At 42.4% G+C, this 19977-nt stretch overlaps 1 protein-coding gene across 1 annotated transcript; it reads right to left on the reverse strand.

Annotated features, from left to right (window-relative positions):
• Nucleotides 1-1290: 1290 nt before the first annotated feature.
• Nucleotides 1291-19336, reverse strand: LOC311118705 (gamma-aminobutyric acid receptor subunit alpha-5-like; the record flags this gene model as incomplete). The annotated part of the gene is made up of 6 exons (XM_084193493.1): nt 1291-1596; nt 1890-2101; nt 4232-4379; nt 7468-7616; nt 15999-16081; nt 19182-19336. The coding sequence occupies 6 exons, from the start codon at nt 19334-19336 to the stop codon at nt 1291-1293; spliced, it is 1053 nt and encodes a 350-aa protein (XP_084049619.1).
• Nucleotides 19337-19977: the final 641 nt, after the last annotated feature.

Consider the following 19977-nt stretch of genomic DNA (forward strand, 5'->3'; position numbering starts at 1 on the left):
GAGGCACCATGCCCCAGAGCCCTACCCACATGCTCTCCTTCCCGTACCCTGAACAAAGCGTTCTGGGCCTGGGGTGAGGGTGGGTGGTCTGTCCACTGTGGTTGGTTCTCTCTCCAGAGGCCATATCAGATATAGTGTTTAACAGGTACAAGCTCATTATCCCAGGCTAATTAGATCCTAGCCGACTTCAGGGACTGGAGCCAATCTGGTCATGACACAATGAGGATAGGACAGCAGTGTTGTAGGGCTGTGTTCAGTAGGGCACATCGTAGCAAAATGTTTTGAAACAGAAAACGATAATAAGTGTTTCTTATTGGACAAATCCAGGAAGTCCCTCCCTGTTTCAGTCAGTTTTTCCCCATTTGATGCCTAATGAACACGACCCTGAAAACGTATCCTGTTACAGTACATGAGTTCAACCTTTCACACCAAAAGGGCAGCTCAATACTTCAAAGTAGACATCTACTCCCTCTAGTTTAGGAAAACACTTACATTGCAATTGAAAAAGTCAGACCTTATCTATCAACCATTTTATAACTTGGTAATAATTAGAATGTTCGGACTGTGCGCTTTCACCCAGGTTGATTTGACTGTATCATCAATTACATCACAGAATTGTATCTTGCTGTCTTATTTTGCTTCTGTCTCCACAGTTAGACCCAAGTTTGTCAAAAATTATTAATCTGTACATTATATAGATAGAGGTAAGAAATAGTAACATTTTAAATTGTACAAACAGTACATGTGTGATGGGCAAAAATGACAAAAGTATAACAACATATGTATCCAATAGAGATTAGAGAGATTTGGCTGCAGTATTATACAAATTGACTGGAAATGACATTATTCTCCACTTTCCTTAACATCCTAGCTTCCGATATCTTATTTCATACTACTAACACAGCAGGTATTCCTCAGTCTCTTACTCTTCAAGATGACAAGGTTATAAACAACAACATAAATGCCATGACAGTTTTCAATTAATTTGAGGCCAGGACAAATGTCCACACTGCAGCATTTCAAAAGGTCCTTGTCAAATTTCACTTTCAAAATGTCATTGATTTTCACTTTCAAAATGTCATTGTTGAATTAAAGCAATGTACAGTAGGTATAAAGAAGGAATACCAAGGCAAACATGGTTAGAGTATCTCTCTAAAAGCTTCATGCAAATGACAGTATGAGAAAGACAGAACCCATGACATCTCCCATCCTTTGTGATACAGTAGCATTTCCTTTAGCAGTTTGTAGGCCAATATGGTTGAAGGTAGGGTCGTGTGTTTGAAAAAGACACTATGTTGGAGCCAATATGTTGACTCCTTTGATGACAGGTTCTCTGTTGAGGTAAGTAGCCCAGTACACTAGGTTAAAGGTTCCAAAGAGGACAGGGAAAACTATCCGGGACATTTTGTCGATTTTACTCACGCTGTTGTAGGTTTTCTTGGGGTCCAGGACTTTGGTTTCGGATGACCTTAGTTGTATGGAGGTGCTGTTGGAGATGGTGGAGATAGAGATATCCTTAGTGATGTTGGGGGTGTAGTTAACTCCTGCTGTACAGACGTTGTTGGGCTTCTTAGAAAGCACCATAGGGTCCCTTTTCTGTTGAGATAAAACATAAAAAATGTATCATTTAATATTTAATACGGTACTATTTGTGTTGGATGGATACAAATAGACCGTGTTACATGTAAGCCCACACAAACCTGGCCTAAACGTTTTTTATTTTAACTTAACGATTTCTGTCAGTAATTATTATGCATGTACAGCATCAATGTTTCCATCATGTCATCCCAAAAACACGACCATAGCTCTCTATCACTTTTCAATAGTGTTTCATAGATTGTTTTCCAAAGGGAGCGTGGGATACATGCTGGGTCCCTCCATGGACTCACCTTTGGGTGCTGAGCCTCCATGGCCTTCTTGCCATCCCACGCCCAGCTCCTCTTGGTGAAATAGTTGACGGTGGCAAACTCGATAAGCGCGGAGAACACGAACGCATAGCACACAGCGATGAACCAATCCATGGCTGTGGCGTAGGCCACCTTAGGCAGCGAGTTGCGAGCGCTGATACTGAGAGTAGTCATAGTCAGCACTGTAGTGACACCTGGTAGAAAAACATACAAGTCATGTTCATTAGGACACACAGTGGAAAAGGTTTTCAAACGTTTTGCAACAGAAAAAATTTAACATAGTTCCTTCCTGTTTCAGTCCGTTTTCTTCCATTATCTGCCTAATGGACAGTACCCATGTATGATGAGTGAGCAACAGGTTGTAATGTATTATTTAGTATATGGGAATAGAGTGGTGGACATAATCTGTAGTGACGTGTGGAAGCTGTAGACATTTAGGGATCATCAACTAGATTCAGCCCTTGGGCCAATTTGTTCTTGAGCGGATGGTCAGGGGGCAGGAACATAATTACAAATAATTTGTAGACTGCAAATTGACCGCAAGAAGACCAAACAGGTATAATATTAGACTAATACATAATCATTTCAAACCTTGCTTACATTTGCATTCGATAACATACAGTATACACTATATATACAAAAGTATGTTGACACCCCTTCAAATTAGTGGATTTGGCTATTTCAGCCACACCCGTTGCTGACAGGTGTATACAATCGAGAACACAGCCATGCAATCTCCATAGACAAACATTGCCAGTAGAATGGCCTTACTGAAGAGCTCAGTGACTTTCAATGTGGCACCGTCATAGGATGCCACCTTTCCAAAAAGTCAGTTCGTCAAATTTCTGCCCTGCTAGAGCTGCCCGGTCAACTGTAAGCCCTGTTATTGTGAAGTAGAAATGTCTAGGAGCATCAACAGCTCAGCCGCGAAGTGGTAGGCCGCACAACCTCACAGAGCGGGACCGCCGAGTGCCGAAGCGCATAAAAACCATCTGTCCTCAGTTGCAACACTCACTACAGGGTTCCAAACTGCCTCTAGAAACAACATCAGCACAAGAACTGTTCATCGGGAGCTTCATGAAATGGGTTTCGATGGCCGAGCAGTTGCACACAAGCCTCAGATCACCATGTGCAATGCCAAGCGTCAGCTGGAGTGGTGTAAAGCTTGCCGCCATTGGACTCTGGAGCAGTAGAAACGTGTTCTCTGGAGTGATGAATCCCACTTCACCATCTGGTAGTCCGACGGACGAATCTGGGTTTAGCGGATGCCAGGAGAACACTACCTGCCCGAATGCATAGTGCCAACTGTAAAGTTTGGTGGAGGAGGAATAATGGTCTGGGGCTGTTTTTCATGGTTGGGGCTAGGCCCCTTAGTTCCAGTGAAGGGAAATCTTAACGCTACAGCATACAATGACATTCTAGACGATTCTGCGCTTCCAACTTTGTGGCAACAGTCCTGTTTCAGCATGACAATGCCCCCGTGCATAAAGCGAGGTCCATACAGAAATGGTTTGTCGAGATTGGTGTGGAAGAACTTGAGTGGCCTGCACAGTGCCCTGAGCTCAACCCCATCGAACACCTTTGGGATGAATTGGAACGCAGACTGCGAGCCAGGCCTAATCGCCCAACATCAGTGACCGACCTCACTAATGCTCTTGTGGCTGAATGGAAGTAAGTCCCCGCAGCAATGTTCGCAGAAGAGTGTAGGCTGTTATAGCAGCAAAGGGGGGACCATATTAATGCCCATGATTTTGGAATCAGATGTTCGATGAGCAGGTGTCCACATACTTTTTATGGTCATGTAGTGTATCTCTCTATTATCCGTGGGAATACTTTGGAATAGATTTCCAAAATGAATGTCACTTAGAGTTGTTTTGCCTGTGTTTTTACAGTCTTTTATGTCCAACAATAAATATATTTAAAAAACGACGTATTTATTTTTGCTCAGAAAACTTGGGGGGCCAAATAAAATCACCCCGCCAGTTGGGGAACTCTGCTGTAGACGTTCAGAGGTTTTCTAGGGACAAGAGAAAGGTGGTCATCACCTGTGATGTCTATAATTGCCTGAAAATCTATTTCATATTGGCATCATCATAGATGATACAGATAATGGTAGTTTAACCAGGTCGTTACTGTTAAAGATAATGTGTTCTCAATTACTTATCTGGCTAACTAAAGGTTTATATAAAAAATCTAACAGGATTCATAAAAATTGTGATGATTGTATGTGTTGGGTGACGGGGCAACACATACTGTCAATTTTGAGTTGAAAGTACACTTTTAGTTAGAGTTGATCCAAGTGGTTGTGTTGCGGTCATACTAACCAAAGACGGTCCTGGCAGGTACAGATTCACGGTTGAGCCAGAAGGACACCTGGGACAGGATCACGGTCATGAAGCAGGGCATGTAGGTCTGAATGACAAAGTAACCAATCTTCCTCTTCAGGTAGAAGTGACACATCATGACTGTGTACTGTCCTGTTGGTTTAGAGGACAGTGAGAGAAAGATACGTTCATTATTGCAGTTGTAACAATGATAGAGATATGCAGTAGACAGAGATAGTGAATGGCAAAGTCATCCTGCATTTTTATATCATTGTATTATATTTGATAATTTTATCGAATTTCATAATAATATGCATTTTTGTAAAAATGCATTTTCAAGCATTATATAAAAAAGACATGACAATGATGCAACAATCGCCAACAAATATAATTATCAAAGAAAATAACTATGCAGTTAAATAAAATATTATATAAAATGGCGTCGCTAAAAACATGTATGTTTCACACTCAGTAATGTGACAGTTGCTGTATGAGGTAAATGTGTAGTGGTAAAAAAGCGGAGAGAAAAAAAAACATAATATCCTGTTAACCAACTGAAGATTGCATTTGAAGCTTTTAAAAAATCCTTTCTAGCTTTCCACAGCCGGCGCCTGATAAACTATAGAAAATCCACTGATGACTGCTGCTTTCTCCAGGCAAAATCGGATTTTTGTATCTCACTAATCCCCTGTCACAATCTGCATCCTGCCATCAGGGAAAACGCTAGCTCAGTCCTGCCCACTCACTCAGCTCGGCTCTGCTCTGCTGTGCTCTGGCCTCGCATACTCGACAAGGACACGACGCTACCAAATATCCAGCGACTGACGGACAGATATCTACACACCTTAGCTCCTAGTTAATCACTATTCTTCAAATGGGTGTGATGGAGGGGGGCTGACCATCTGCCCCATGGGAAGTTTGTGATTCTGTGAGCCAAACGGATGCAGGGCCAACCAAGGCACCATCATGTCTCCAGCCCCAGAAGCCCCAGCTAGCCGGTGTCTCCTCGGCCCACCGGGGAGACACCCATGACTCCTAGCCTCTCCCTGCCCCGAGCGAGCGACCAACCAACCGACCGACCGGGGACCGATCCTCCATCCGGACTGTTTGCCGTTGATGCATGGAGCCCGATGAGACTCATAGAGGAATGAACATGTACCTTTGGTGGATTTTACTGCAAGGATTTTGGAGCGTCTATGGGGAACTTCCATTCATTGCAGACAATAACGCAGCCATGTTGGTCAACTGGTGAGTACTAAGGCAACGGTGGTCCCAGAAAGTACTTGAAATACTTAAGAAAATTGAACTTACATGTAAATATGCAAATATAATAAAAATAAAACTGGACTAGGCTGAGTTTGGGGATTGTGTCCAAAGGAGATATTGCATAAAGGCATACTGTTCTAAACCCAACTAAGGAACTCCATTTTGCAGGATAAACTCTATTTCCCTCTTTTACCAAACAGTGTACTATATCATTTTAGGGGAGTACGGTATTTATTTTCAGTGTGGTTTGCTGTAAATTTACTGTGAGGGGGTATAGGATGTCATGTCCCTAAACCGAGCTGTTGCTAATCTCATCTTGATTTAGCCATAGAGGGATTGTACCTAAGATTAGGCACATGCTAATTCAAGACCGGCAACAGAACTGACCCACTGGAGTCCCACAGGGACAGTGAACTGTACAGACTTGGCCCTGGGCCAGACAGACAGCCTACGGCCACCACCTGACCTCCTCAGCTCCCATTTGTCACTGCTGCCAAGCAGAGCGGAGCAAGTGGAGGAAAGGAGAGCCACGGGAACACACTTTTAGCTAGCGGGCCTACTGAAGTCCGGGGTCAGTCAACAAATGGACTATAGCTTACACTTTACAGCGGCCCTGCAGGGAAGCTTATAGGATCCCACTGCTGACTTAACAGGCAGGGGGAGTTGTAGTTCTTAACCATGATCAAGGGAGATTGCCATGGAGGGACTGTCCTGATTCTCCTCTCCTTTCATGGCCAAAGAGTTAAACGGATATGATGATGACTCTGACTGGGCTGGATGGTTTCAGCCATTCTACGCACAATACCAGGGGAAATCCACACTTTTAATAGCCATTCTGCAGACAGCAGCTGAAGTGTATTACAGTTCCGCTTTACATAAGGGAATTAAGCCATTCAGTCCCACGTGTCCCAACCCGGGAGCCTGGGATGTCCAATCCCTGCGGGCGATGTGATGTCATCCTCTTATGCAAAGCCTGATGGTCCATTCGATATTAACCCTCGACTCCCAGGGAGCTCAGGACATGAATAAGTGTGTTCCTGTTTAGCCTAAGGGACAGCTGGCTACTTCCCTTCCTTTCCTGCTCTTGCTCCTTCTCCAAAATATTCATTTCCCCCCCTCTAGCCTACAGTGAAGTACAGTGGAGTTTGGAGAAGTCAGACTAAAAATGACATTGTAAGGAACAGGATACTTTCCCCAAAATATGAATTTCCCCAACTTAATCCTTAAGAGTCTACTGACGCACCCGTGCGTCAATCTAAGTAACGTAATATCAAAATCCCCAGCGAAATCCGTCAGTTTAAGCTGGAGACATTTGCATGGGCTGCGTCTCAATCCACCACATCCGTCTATGTTAGCCGTATGCACCTGTGGTGGAAGGTGGCCGAGCTACAGCTGTGTTTTTCGGACCATGAGGCATCCCGGTCTTCGGTCTTCTCACCAAAACATATGTAGCGTCCGAACGGTTTGGCCTACCAACTAATATGACCACTCTATGGAAAGATGAGACTCTCTGTTTTGCTCTACTACCGCCACAAGTGTCAAGGGACTCGTCTGAAGGTAACCCATACAAATGAATGGAAATATGGAGGTCGTTTTGTGGCAACAAAAATAAGGCTTTAAATATGTGTCCAAAAAAACACAAATATTTCCTGAGCTTATGTCTCCTAAATACAGGACAGACACTTCAAAACCTTTTTTTTGGACTGTCTTTTTTGCCATTTATGAATGTGTTATTCAATGTGTTTCTATAGGCTATAGCAGTTAAGGCCAAATTCAATATTTTATCAAATATTTTTGATAGATATTTTTTGATACCTAAAGGTATCAGGCTCAGGCTACATTCCATTCCATTCCAACATCCATATGTGCATACCAATCAGAATGCATGCACCTAACACATTGCTTCATTCTAGGGTAGTATGCTACTGTGGATATTGGAAGAGAGCCGGGACAGGTTTGTGAGTATACACCTCACCTCGACTGGTGTAGATGTCCTCAGAGCCTGCGGTCTGGCCAATCAGGTGGTACTGGTTGAGACGGGATCCGTCTTCTGCCACCACTACAGACTTGGCAGCACCAGTTTGCCAGAGGTACACCACCTCAGAGACCGGATAGGCATCTGAAAGAGAGAAACAGGACACTTTGAGGATGCTAATGAGATATTATACAGGCCAGGGCACATATCAGGAACTAGTAGGTCTCAGACCAAAATCATAGTTGAAGCTCAGATGTTGAGTGAAGCGATCGTAGGACGAAGCTATTACTAGGACTAAACGTGCTTCTGGCAACACAATCGGAGGCCGTTGTTGTGTACGCATGAAATGCATGCTGGGAAAGGAACAGAACAGTTTGTTACGTATCTCCAGGACACCAGGTTCCTCATATTTTACTCTACTAGTGGTTTGGTGTTCTAGTTGATTTATTTAGCAAATGCAAAGGCCCAGAGACAAAAAGTTGCTTCTGATCCTGCTGTGTTGAGTACAGCTAGGCACCCATTGAGTTTGTGGATTCGTCAGTTATGTGGTGAATGGTTTTCTCTCTAACAACAGAGTTTAAGAGACAACACAGCTATACCCAATCTCTTTTCCTTTACCATAGTAGGAACATCCACCGGAAGCTGTACAGTATAGTGTAAGGGACTGCCAGCTTTGCCCCTTTGGAGGCATCAGGCTTAGATTGAGCTGTGGTTGAGCACATGTTTCCAACGCAACACAGCTTGTTAATCACACAGCCACAGTGGCTGATTGGAGCTGACAGTGTCGGCTAACGCTGACCCCGAGGTCTGGTCCAAATGACGCCTCTGCCAGAGCAGAGAGGGTCATCAGGCATCGCGACATATAGAAAGACACGGACGCATTCGCAGACAGACGGACAGACAGATGGGCAGGCAGACAGGCAGACACACACACACACACACACACACACACACCAACACCCGCTTCAGATTGTAGCCTACTAGTTTTTCGCTCAAATCTGTGATCTGTAATCAAATTATTTCACAATTAATCTAAAAGCGAATGATTTCTCTTGTCAGCTCTCTGTGTCGATTTTCCACCCTTAGGACCTCATCCCTCTTACCTAGAGGATTACAGGAGGGTCCAGTGTGGAGCTCCCTCTAAAGCTGGGGCTAAGCTCTAAAGACTCATTACATCCACAAGGAGTTGCATTGGCTCCTCTCCTGAAACACTGACTCAAGATAGAATACAAAGGCTTGTCAACCGTTAGGATCTCTTAATAGGCTGGATCACTAGAAGAGTCTGGATGGATCAGTAATACAAAGTTCAGGTCAGGTCAGCTATAGTTTACTGTAGCCTGGTAGGGCATGTCAAATATGAACTATGAACCAAAATATGAAGATTAATTTTGGAGATCTGTTACAATCAGAAACACACTTTTTACACTACTCATGACAGACAGTTATCATTTGAAGTACAAACATACCTATTTTTCCTTTTATATTAATTAACAAAAGTATTGTTACTATCGAATTTCCAATAATCTACCCAGAAATATAATATGCACATACTACACTGAACAAAAATATATATGCAACATGTAAAGTGTAGGTCCCATGTTTCATGTGGTGAAATGAAAGATTCCAGAATTTTTCCAAACACACAAAAACCTTATTTCTCTCAAATTTTGTGCACACATTTCTTTACATCCCTGTTAGTGAGCATTTCTCATTTGCCAAGATAATCCATCCACCTGACAGGTGTGGCATATCAAGAAGCTGATTAAACAGCATGATCATTACACAGGTGCACCTTCCGCTGGGGACAATAAATGGCCACTCTAAAATTAGCCATTTTGTCACACAACACAATGCCACAGATGTCTCAAGTTTTGAGGGAGCATGCAATTGGCATGCTGACTGCAGGAATGTTAACCAGAGCTTTTGCCAGTTAATTTACTGTTAATTTCTCTACCATAAACCGCCTCCAATGTCATATTAGAGAATTCGGCAGTACGTCCAATCGGCCTCAGAACCGCAGACCAAGTGTATGGCGTCGTGTGGGCGGGCAAATTGCTGATGTCAACGTTGTGAACAGAGTACCCCATGGTGGCGATGGGGTTATAGTATGGGCAGGCATTAGCTATGGACAATGAACACAATTGCATTTTATCGATGGCAATTTGAATGCACAGAGATACCGTGAAGAGATCCTGAGGCCCATTGTCATGCCATTAATCTGCCGCCATCACCTCATGTTTCAGCATGGTAATGTACAGATTAGGGCCTAATGAATTTATTGCGTTTGACTGATTTCCTTATATGAACTGTAACTCAGTATATTTCTGTTCAGTATACATTCAGTACAGTGATCTTACTCCACCTTGCATCATATGTAAAGTAAAAGGGTGCACCTTTAGGGTAGTCAGTAACTTACTCTCGGGATTCAGGAAAGCACTGGCTAGGACAGTACCTGCAGTCCAACAAAGAGAACTCAATCAAGTGCAGATGAAGGATTTACGCTTTATCAGAGGTGTTAACCTCATTTAAACTGACACAACTCGCAAGCTGTTCCTCTCCTGAACACTGTCACTGCTGGAACACTGTTGGATATTGATGTGAAACCACACCTGTCCTAAAAATACAGTGCCAACATTCTGAGTGAAACCATAGAAACAGCACCTTTCCTATCTGCTATCAATTTGAGGCCTAGGTCTCTTTAAGTATGCAGGGAGATGCATAGGGAAGTGGATAGAGAGGAATAGAGGACCAGTCAGAACCATGGGGAATGAGTGGAGGTACAGATATAGGATCTTCATTTGAGCCAGTTTGCTACAGCAGGAACATAATCCTACAGCAACAGGACATTTGAATTGTTATTTAGATTATAATTAATGGACATTTTTGTAGGGGTTGACACTATTTTTCGTAAGGTAAAATCAAGTCTGAAATTTCAAAGTGGAAATTACAAACTTCAGAAGCCTTTAAAAAAAAAACTCAAATAGACTACGTTTGACATTTTCTGCATTGCAGGAAAGTTCTCCTGCAACAGGGTGATCAAATTAATATCCTACATCTGTATAGAGTCCTCAGCTGTATATAAAATAAAAAAACACAAAGGCCTAGACAAGCAGGGAAGAAAGGGATGAACCACAGGAGCCTGGAAGAAAGAAAGGGAACACTGAGAGAGAGAGAAAGAAAATGTGAGGGTGATTCATGTTCTTCAAGGCTATACACTGTACAAGTCTACTTAATTTCTACCTCATTTCCATGTTCCATGTATTTTTATTTATTATCTTTCATTTTTTAAATAATTATGGATGAAAAGAATAACTGTAGTTTAATCCCCCGGATGACAAAGTGTCTTTCTGGATTAAAGAAAATAATCAAAATGAGGTACACTGTGAATGTTTCCAGGGACTAAACAAGCGTTTCTCTCCCTAGTTGAAGGAGGAAAATGAAAGGCATTTGTCATGTAAGGACTGTGTGTGTGTGTGTGTGTGTGTGTGTGTGTGTGTGTGTGTGTGCGCGCGCGTGTGTGTGTGCGTGTGTGTGTGTGTTGGGTGGGAAGAACAAAGAAAAAGAAAGTGATGGATCAATGTAAAGTGCAGTAACTAAGCAACCAAGCTCAATAGCACATCATAGCACTTTGCTGTAGTACTGGTACTACTGGCCATGCCTAGTGGATGGCTGTTTACAGTCAGACTTCTTGGATGGCTTTAGCCAAAAGCCGGGGCCAAAATGTAAAGTTGGGTGGGTTTAGAAGCATGAAGGATTATGACGCGGGGGGATACCATGATTTAGTAGTAGAGCTAAAGGATTTGGTAGGCGGGGCCTGTCACTATGCCAACTTTGCACCAGTGTGCAACGCTTTACGCCAACCTCTTCCTGACTTTGAGATTGCACGGTACACACCCATCTATTACATAACATGAACATTAGGAGTTGCTGTAGATGAATGAGTGAATGGATGAATGGATGAATGAATAAACAAATGAATAAAATAATGAATGATGAACAAATGAACAAATGAAATAAAGGATGGATAGATTTGATACCATCTTTGTTTGCATACTGTCCACGCACCCATACATCTTAATCTGAAAACTTTAGCCATCTACTGTACCTGTGAGGAGAGTGTGCTAGTACCTAATAGTAACAGGATGGTTTTACAGCAGCTAAAACCATCCTGTGATTTTACTTGACCATGGGAATAGAAAAGAGCTACATCGTGTATAGAGCAATGTACTGATTGAGCCTTGCCTGAAGTGTGCAACCCATTTAAATCAGCCTCGTATTTCAAGAGGCTGTGTGTGTAGGTCCCAAATGGCACCCTATTCCCTATATAGTGCACTACTTTTGACCTGGGCCCATAGGGTTCTGGTCAAAAGTAGTGCACAAAATAGGGAATAGGGTGCCATTGGGGACGCAAATCCATGCAGTTAAGTGCCATTGAGTTAAGGCAAATCCATGCAGTCCTCTATACTCTCCATCTCTCCACCTCTCCACTCCATGCAGATAACCTTGGGTTAGTAATGCATGGATAACAATAGAGAATCCAGCTCCTAAAAGCACTTCAGTTCGCCACAGCTTCGATTGGTTGAAGACTGAGAGAGACTTGAATGTCATCATTCCACAGACTTCAAATACTTTTATTTATTCTTTATTTTTTTATTAGTCATTTAGCAGACGCTCTTAATAATAATAATAATAATAATAATATGCCATTTAGCAGACGCTTTTATCCAAAGCGACTTACAGTCATGTGTGCATACATTTTTAGGTATGGGTGGTCCCGGGGATCGAACCCACTACCCTGGCGTTACAAGCACCATGCTCTACCAATTGAGCTACAGAGTGCATACATTGTTTTGGGGTTTTTTCATACTGGCCCCCCGTTATTTCTGTATCATGATATAGTTTTTACATCAATTTAACCATTTTATGAATTTAGATGTGGTATGGTGTCAAAGGGGCAAATTATTGATCTGTAATGTTTTTTTGCTGGTGATTTCAATATTTTACTGTTCCTAGTTACGAGTCAATCTTAAAAAGAGTGTCTGCTAAAATGACATATACAGGTATATCTTTTTAAAAAAAATCTATGGTGTATCAATACAATATACAGTAGTAAGTCAAACAAAGCATAAGCAGGAGATCCCATGTCTCAAATATGACGTTGCATTAACCCCTGAATGACGTCTTAGCAGCAGCAGCCTGGTCAGGACAGACATTTCCCATGCGACTCCACAGACCTATACAAATGTAGGATCTTAATTTGTGCCAGTTTGCTACAGCAGGACATTTTTGGAGGGCTTGATACATTTTTCATTAGGGCAAATCAAGTCTGACATTTCTAAGTGGAAATGACAAGCTTCAGAAGCCTTTTTAACTCTCAAATACACTACAAGTTTGAAATGTCCTGCAACAGTTCTCCTGCAACAGGGTGCTCAAATTACAATCCTCCCCACACACACTACCACATCCATCCTGCTTATCATGAACATTATTTGATAAGACTTCGTTTTTATGTGCCGCTTGAAAAAAGGTAAACTGTGGGCCAAGAGAGTTAAGGCAAGATACACATTCCATCATCCTTCATATCCCCTGTGAGCTGGGCTGCAAAGGAAAGCAGTTTTATCTGGTGGTGAAGTGGGATGTGTGGGAGATGGAATGAGAAATAGAGCCTGTGGTCACAGTGCTCAGACAACTGGTTATACTGTAGTAACTGTATCGGTATGCTCTGCATGTAAATGACTCAAATGCAAATATTTTTTGAGTGTCTGACCTTTTTCGTTAGGGCAAATCGAGTCTGAAATTTCAAAGTGGAAATTCTAAACTTTAGAAGCCTTTTTAAAACTAAAATACACTACAAGTTTGCGTTTACTGCTTAGCAGGAAAATTATCAGCAACAAAAGAGTGATCAAATGAAGATCCTACAACTGTAGGGGCAGTCGAATCAGCTAGGTAATCTGGCTATATACGTCCTATGGTGTGACAAAGGGTTTTCTATAGTGTGACACGGCGTGACCCTGCTCAGGGCATTCTTATTAGCTTCCCTGGGACTATCCATCTGTGGTGTCCCCGTCTAAAAGGTCAAAGTACAGCTGAGCTATTTCAGGCCAGCACTTAAACCAGACAGGCAACACCCACACCAACCCCCCTTGCCCCAACCCACAACACTTCAGGAGAATCTTAACATAACAGGATGAGATGCTTAGCCGCAGATGCTGGTGTGACTGCTGGATACCACAGTACAAGCGTTTTCCAGTTCTGGAAATCCTCTGGGTTTAGGAACTTAGGGTTCTCAACTTGAGAGGGGGTTGAGGGGTCTCAACTAACTGTTGAGAATTAGAATAGTAGCTGTTGGCTGGGCTCGCTGCCTGTGCCATTAAACCCCTACAACTTATCCAGAACGCTGCAGCCCGTCTGGTGTTCAACCTTCCCAAGTTCTCTCACGTCACCCCACTCCTCCGCACACTCCACTGGCTTCCAGTTGAGGCTCGCATCTACTACAAGACCATGGTGCTTGCCTACGGAGCTGTGAGGGGAATGGCACCTCCTTACCTTCAGGCTCTGATCAGACCCTACACCCAAACGAGGGCACTACGTTCATCCACCTCTGGCCTGCTAGCCCCCCTACCTCTATGGAAGCACAGTTCCCGCTCAGCCCAGTCAAAGCTATTCTCTGCTCTGGCACCCCAATGGTGGAACAAGCTCCCCCATGATGCCAGGACAGCGGAGTCACTGACCACCTTCCAGAGACACTTGAAACCCTACCTCTTTAAGGAATACCTGGAATAGTATAAAGTAATCCTTCTACCCCCCCCTCCCCCACCCCCCATTAAAAAGAAAAGGGAAAAAAAGTGGTTGTCCACTGGCTATCATAAGTTGAATGCCCCAATTTGTAAGTCGCTCTGGATAAGAGCGTCTGCTAAATGACGTAAATGTAAATGTAGAATACACCGGGTGCAATTTCGAAACTTGGTTGTGCATAAGCAGTTTTTTTCTTGTTGTGCCAGTCACTGACAGTCACTCAATTAGTAAAAAAAAAAAAATGTAATTGGTAAATAGGTCTAGCCAGCTAGTTAAACTTGTAGTAGTGGCGGCAGGTAGCCTAGCGGTTAAGAGTGTTGGGCCAGTAACCGGACGGTTGCGGTTTGAATCCCTGAGCCGACTTGGAGAAAAATCTGTCGATGTGCCCTTGAGCAAGGCACTTAACCATAATTGCTGCTATAAGTCACTCTGGATAAGAGCGTCTGCAAAATGTAAATGTTGTAATCATGGCTGAATTACCGACCAGGCACGAAGGGCCATTGATTTTGTTAGTCAGTCTCACTCAAATATCATATTAACATTGCATAAGTCATTGCAAAATGTGTCAAATGTCCATGGCAAAATGAGTAGAATTGCATAGAATTAGTTATACAATTGCTAAATGTTCTCTCTGCCCCATGGCAAAATGTGTAGAATTGCAGAAAACATGCTTTAAAATTGCAAAAAATTATCTATGCCCCATGGCAAAATGTGTAGAATTGCAGGAAATGTACTTTAACTCTTTAACTTTTTCTCTCCGCCGTCAAGGGGGGGGGGGGGCACTAAAATGTTTTTGCCAGCGAGGTATGGGGGCCCCCAACCAAATCTCGCTGAGGGCCCCAAAAGGCTAGGGCCGGCCCTGCCTGACCATAGTCTGCTTTTAGGTCTAATTGGTAAATGATAATACAACCTTGGGAGCCCTGGCGAGGTGGTGCAGTAGGATATCCCAGGTGCTGAGGCCACAGGCCGCGGGCCAGGTTACCAAAGGTAATTAAGGGCCAGGTTACCAAAGCTAATTACGGACAAGCAATTTGATTAAAGGATTGATAAACCTTTTGACCCTCCACCTAAGTTTAACTGAACCAGGTTTAGCTCCTCCGGTTTCGTGATTCAGGTCATTCCTTATTGCGATTGTGGCTGGATTCTGTGTTCTTTCCTTGTTCCATATGTACATTTTAGTCATTTAGCAGACGCTCTTATCCAGAGCGACTTACAGTTAGTGAGTGCATTCATTATATTTTTCATACTGGCCCCACGTGGGAATTGAACCCACAACCCTGGCGTTGCAAACGCCATGCTCTACCAACTGAGCTACATCCCTGCCGGCCATTCCCTCCCCTACCCTGGACGACGCTGGGCCAATTGTGCACCGCCCCATGGGTCTCCCGGTCACGGCCGGCTACGACAGAGGCTGGATTCGAACCAGGATCTCTAGTGGCACAGCTAACACTGCGATGCAGTGCCTTAGACCACTGCGCCACTCAGGAGACTAGCTAGATGTACCATCCTACAGAATACTGAGCAAGCTCAATTGTCTCTTTAGAGCAATTGATTTGGTAGTTTACTGAGTTGGAGGTTTGAACGAGGTATAAATCGTGCTGTCATTGACTCATACTCAGATCATAAGAAGTCTGGGCCTAGTAATGTTTATATGTATGGGATCTGTGCTGTTGTATTATTAGTGTGGCAAAGTGTAATACACTAAATATCAACACATGGAATTTTACTCACAGCTTCCAAACTTCAAAGGGCAAGCATGAGCATCCATTGGGAAGTCCTCCAACTGCATGGGACACTCCGCTGATATGGTTAACCTAGAGAAAGGTACAAAAGATCAAGACAATAAACACAAATCCCCTACAGATATACTACATATAATAATCCTGTTTATTTCAAATCCAGTGCCGCCGTCATCATCAACATCATCATCTCCTGTGCTTAGGGTTAGTTGCATAGATCTCACAATGCCTGTACGATTACATCACAGGCAGATTTGTCCTTGTAGTCCTCATCATTTCTTGACAGAATCACCAAGAATTCATCCTGAGCCAAGCACATGGCATTACATAGATTATACTGCCATCTTGTGGTGATTGTATTATTTGTGATTTCCCAGCTGTGGTTCACGTCAAATCCCCCATGTATGTCAAGATTGTATTCACAGAGAACATCTCCACAAAGTAACCACATATACTGATACAAGTAAATACAATGATATAACAATGAAATGAGGCCACCTCTAGTGCCTGAGGACAATATGGACTCAGGTTGTGTTCACATCATTACATCATTATTCAATGTTATTACTTTGCTTATATTGTGTCAAAAACAGCTGACGTGTTTTAAGATCTTTTCGGATCATATGAAGACCAACTCTAATTCTCATTGGTCTGTATTGTGAACAGGGAAGGCTGCCATCATGTGGTTACTAGAGAAACTGCGGGAATGGAAATAGAACGACCTGATTAGCTGTCTAACAATGGAAGTGAACTGGTATACAGGTATGATTAGCTATATCCTAATGTAGGTCCATGCATAGAGAGCTGCCTTTCTCCTTTACAAAATTAGGGCTACATATTCCCCCTCAAGTTACATGTAACAGGTGTCATCTATTCTAAATCATCCCCTTTAGTCCATTTCTTGCATTCACAATACTGCATTTGTCATATTGCACCTGCATTTGTTGCGTGATTAACATTATAACATTTACGTGTAATGTGTTGATGTCACCAGTGCACCTCAAAGGAATGAACATGTCAAAAAGACTGCAATAGTTTCTTAATATGCATATGTCATGCATCAGAGCATTACATTACTAGAGGTACAGTTTGCTATGGAAATAAGAATACTATTTGATTTTCTCCTGCTTCAACCTATTCTGCAACATCATATAATGGGGTGCAGCCTGTTCTTGTTAAACTCATACAGTATGATGGAAATGGAGCAGAACACTGTATGAATTATTTGTGGCGACAAATGTATGACTTGCTCTGAAAACGCTGTTGCTCTCGGGCTAATGTTTCAGAATCGGGGGGTGAGAATGCAATCACATTTAGTCATTATCTCCACTGGAGAGAAGGAGCTTTCCCCTGATGTCGGTGGATTCTGAAAGGCTGGGCCATGCAATAAATCTAGGTAGCGCGCTAATCTCTTTCCTGGTAATGGAAATACATTAGGAGACAGTAGTAAAACTGGACCGACCGATTAAAAGCAGAAACGTCCTGATGTTTCATTTCCAGAGTCGTTGGGAAATCTATTACCTTTTAAAATTATGGGCCTGTTATCTGCTTCTTCTTCTTTCACTCATCAGACTTTGATTACAGTGACGCCGATGCCTGATCGCGCCGAATAGGGCCAGGTCACGTGGCTATAAGGGGTTAATATGGTTAATCTATTTCTCTTGCATCTATTATTTGGCATTAGGATGATCTTAGTGGGTGGTATTGATCTGGGATAAATTATACCTCCTGAGATGATACCAGGAAGTCCTGATCTATTCGTATGATTGCTATTGGTTGTCATCACTTCCTGTTCCTGTCTATTATGAATTCAAGGGGGAATATTTAATCTAACGTGCCACATATTGGTCAGTGTTCCATAACATACAAAGTACAGCATCACAAAGAACAAAATAACAGAAAATCATCTGAGTCTACGTTACCCAGAGCTGGGCTGAGTAAAATAGCTGTGCAGAGGCTTTTGTTACCTCCTACACACACAACAATAACCAAACCAGTTCAGGGCCATTTGTGAATCGTGGCTGGCTGTATTTCAGTGAGCATAATGTTTGTTTCTCAGACACAAAGCTCAGATATTATCCTCTATAAGTCTAAGCCTTTGGGTGGGGTGGGGGTGGTGGAGGTTCATCTAAGCTAACATATGGAATTGTTTTAAGATGGTCATACCATGGATCATTTAGCTATTTGATTTGGAATTGTAGGACCCCTGTAGGTATTCCCAAGTAATATATAGAAAATATTTGATAAGATATTTAATTTGGCCTTCACTACTATAGCCCATAGAAACGCAATGAATAACACATTCATAAATGGTCAAACAGACAGTCAAAATAAAAGGGGAATACGATTTTGAGTGTCTTTCCTATATCTAAGAAATATTTTTGTTTTTTGGATACATATTTAACCCCCCTTTTTTTTGTTGGCACAAAACTACCTCAATACTTCCATTCATTAGTTTTTTACCAGCTACCTTTAGACGAGTGACCTTTAGACAAGATGTTTTACATCCAAAACGGAGAACATCACCGTGTTCGTGAGAATCTCTCCTTTCCATAGTGGGGTCATATTAGTTTGTAACCCAAACGGTTCTGACGCTACAGACGTTTTAGTGAGACGACCGATTTTCGGGATGTCCCATGGTCTGACAAACACTGCTGTAGCTTGCCACCTTCCACTGCAGATGCGGAATGCTGATATAGGAGGATGTGGTAGATTGAGATGCAGCCCATTCAAAAAAACAGATATCTCTAGCATAAACTGACAGATTTTGATAGAGATATTTTCATTATGTTACTTAGCTTGATGCACGGGTGCGTCAATAGACTCTTAAGGATTATGGTTCAGGGCCAGAGTTTTTCCTTTAAGGATTATGGTTCAGGGCCAGAGTTTATCCTGGTTACACCACATGGTCAGAGCCCAAATTCTAGGATGTTTTCAGGTGAAACATTCAGAACGTTGCAGATAGAAATGTGATGAATGATTCCTGATTTAGAATGGCAGACAATCCTATCTCTGTTCTACACAATACCTTTCTATCAGATAGAAATGTGATGAATAGACCTGACACTATTCCCCGTACTACATTACAGATACTCCTATATGTTCTATGTGATACATTTCTATCTGAAATAGTTGTGTAACATTGCACCATACTGAACAGGCCCGTGGTTGGTACCTCATTGTGTAGAGCAGCGTCCCGTCATCTTTCAGTCTCAGTAGCTTGTTGGGTGTGGTCATGTTGTGGGCGATAGACTTTTTCCCGTTGAGGAAGAAGGTGTCTGGGGTCCAGATGTTACTGGCCAGGAGGTTGTTCAGAGGCAGCATCTCCATGGGTCCTTTGAAACAAAGGCGCTCATCTTTCCAGCTTTGTCGGAAAAACACGTCGATGGTATATTCCTAAGGAAAACATGGTATTGATACATGGTGATAACACTCAGAGTCAAAACCCATGGGGCCAATTACGTGGACACATACAGATCTGCTATTTTAATGTCATCACTCTGTTGACTCAGAGAATGTTCCTGTGCAGGAGGAAATGCAATGTCTAGTGTACCTGAGGTTAAAAAGGTTTCAAAGTATTTTTATTTGTTATTTTATTTTTCTTGATTATTTTCCCCTAACCCTACCACACCTCCCCTAATTGGAGTAAACTAATGAACAACAACACTTAGGCTTCTACTTCCAGCTTATACATGCCTTTGGAAAGTGTTCAGACCCCTTGACTTTTTCCACATTTTGTTACATTACAGCCTTATTCTAAAATGGATTAAATAAATAGGAATCCTTTGCAATCTACACACAATACCCCATAATGACGAAGCATAAACAGGTTTTTAGAAATTTTAGCTAAATACAAATAAATAATATCTTATTTACGTAAGTATTCAGACCCTTTGCTATGAGACTCAAAATTGAGCTCAGGTGTATCCTGTTTCCATTGATCATCCTTGAGATGTTTCTACAACTTTATT

The sequence above is a fragment of the Coregonus lavaretus genome (genome assembly GCF_964263955.1).
Source record: "Coregonus lavaretus genome assembly, contig: HAP1_SCAFFOLD_684, whole genome shotgun sequence".
NCBI classification, from domain to species: domain Eukaryota; kingdom Metazoa; phylum Chordata; class Actinopteri; order Salmoniformes; family Salmonidae; genus Coregonus; species Coregonus lavaretus.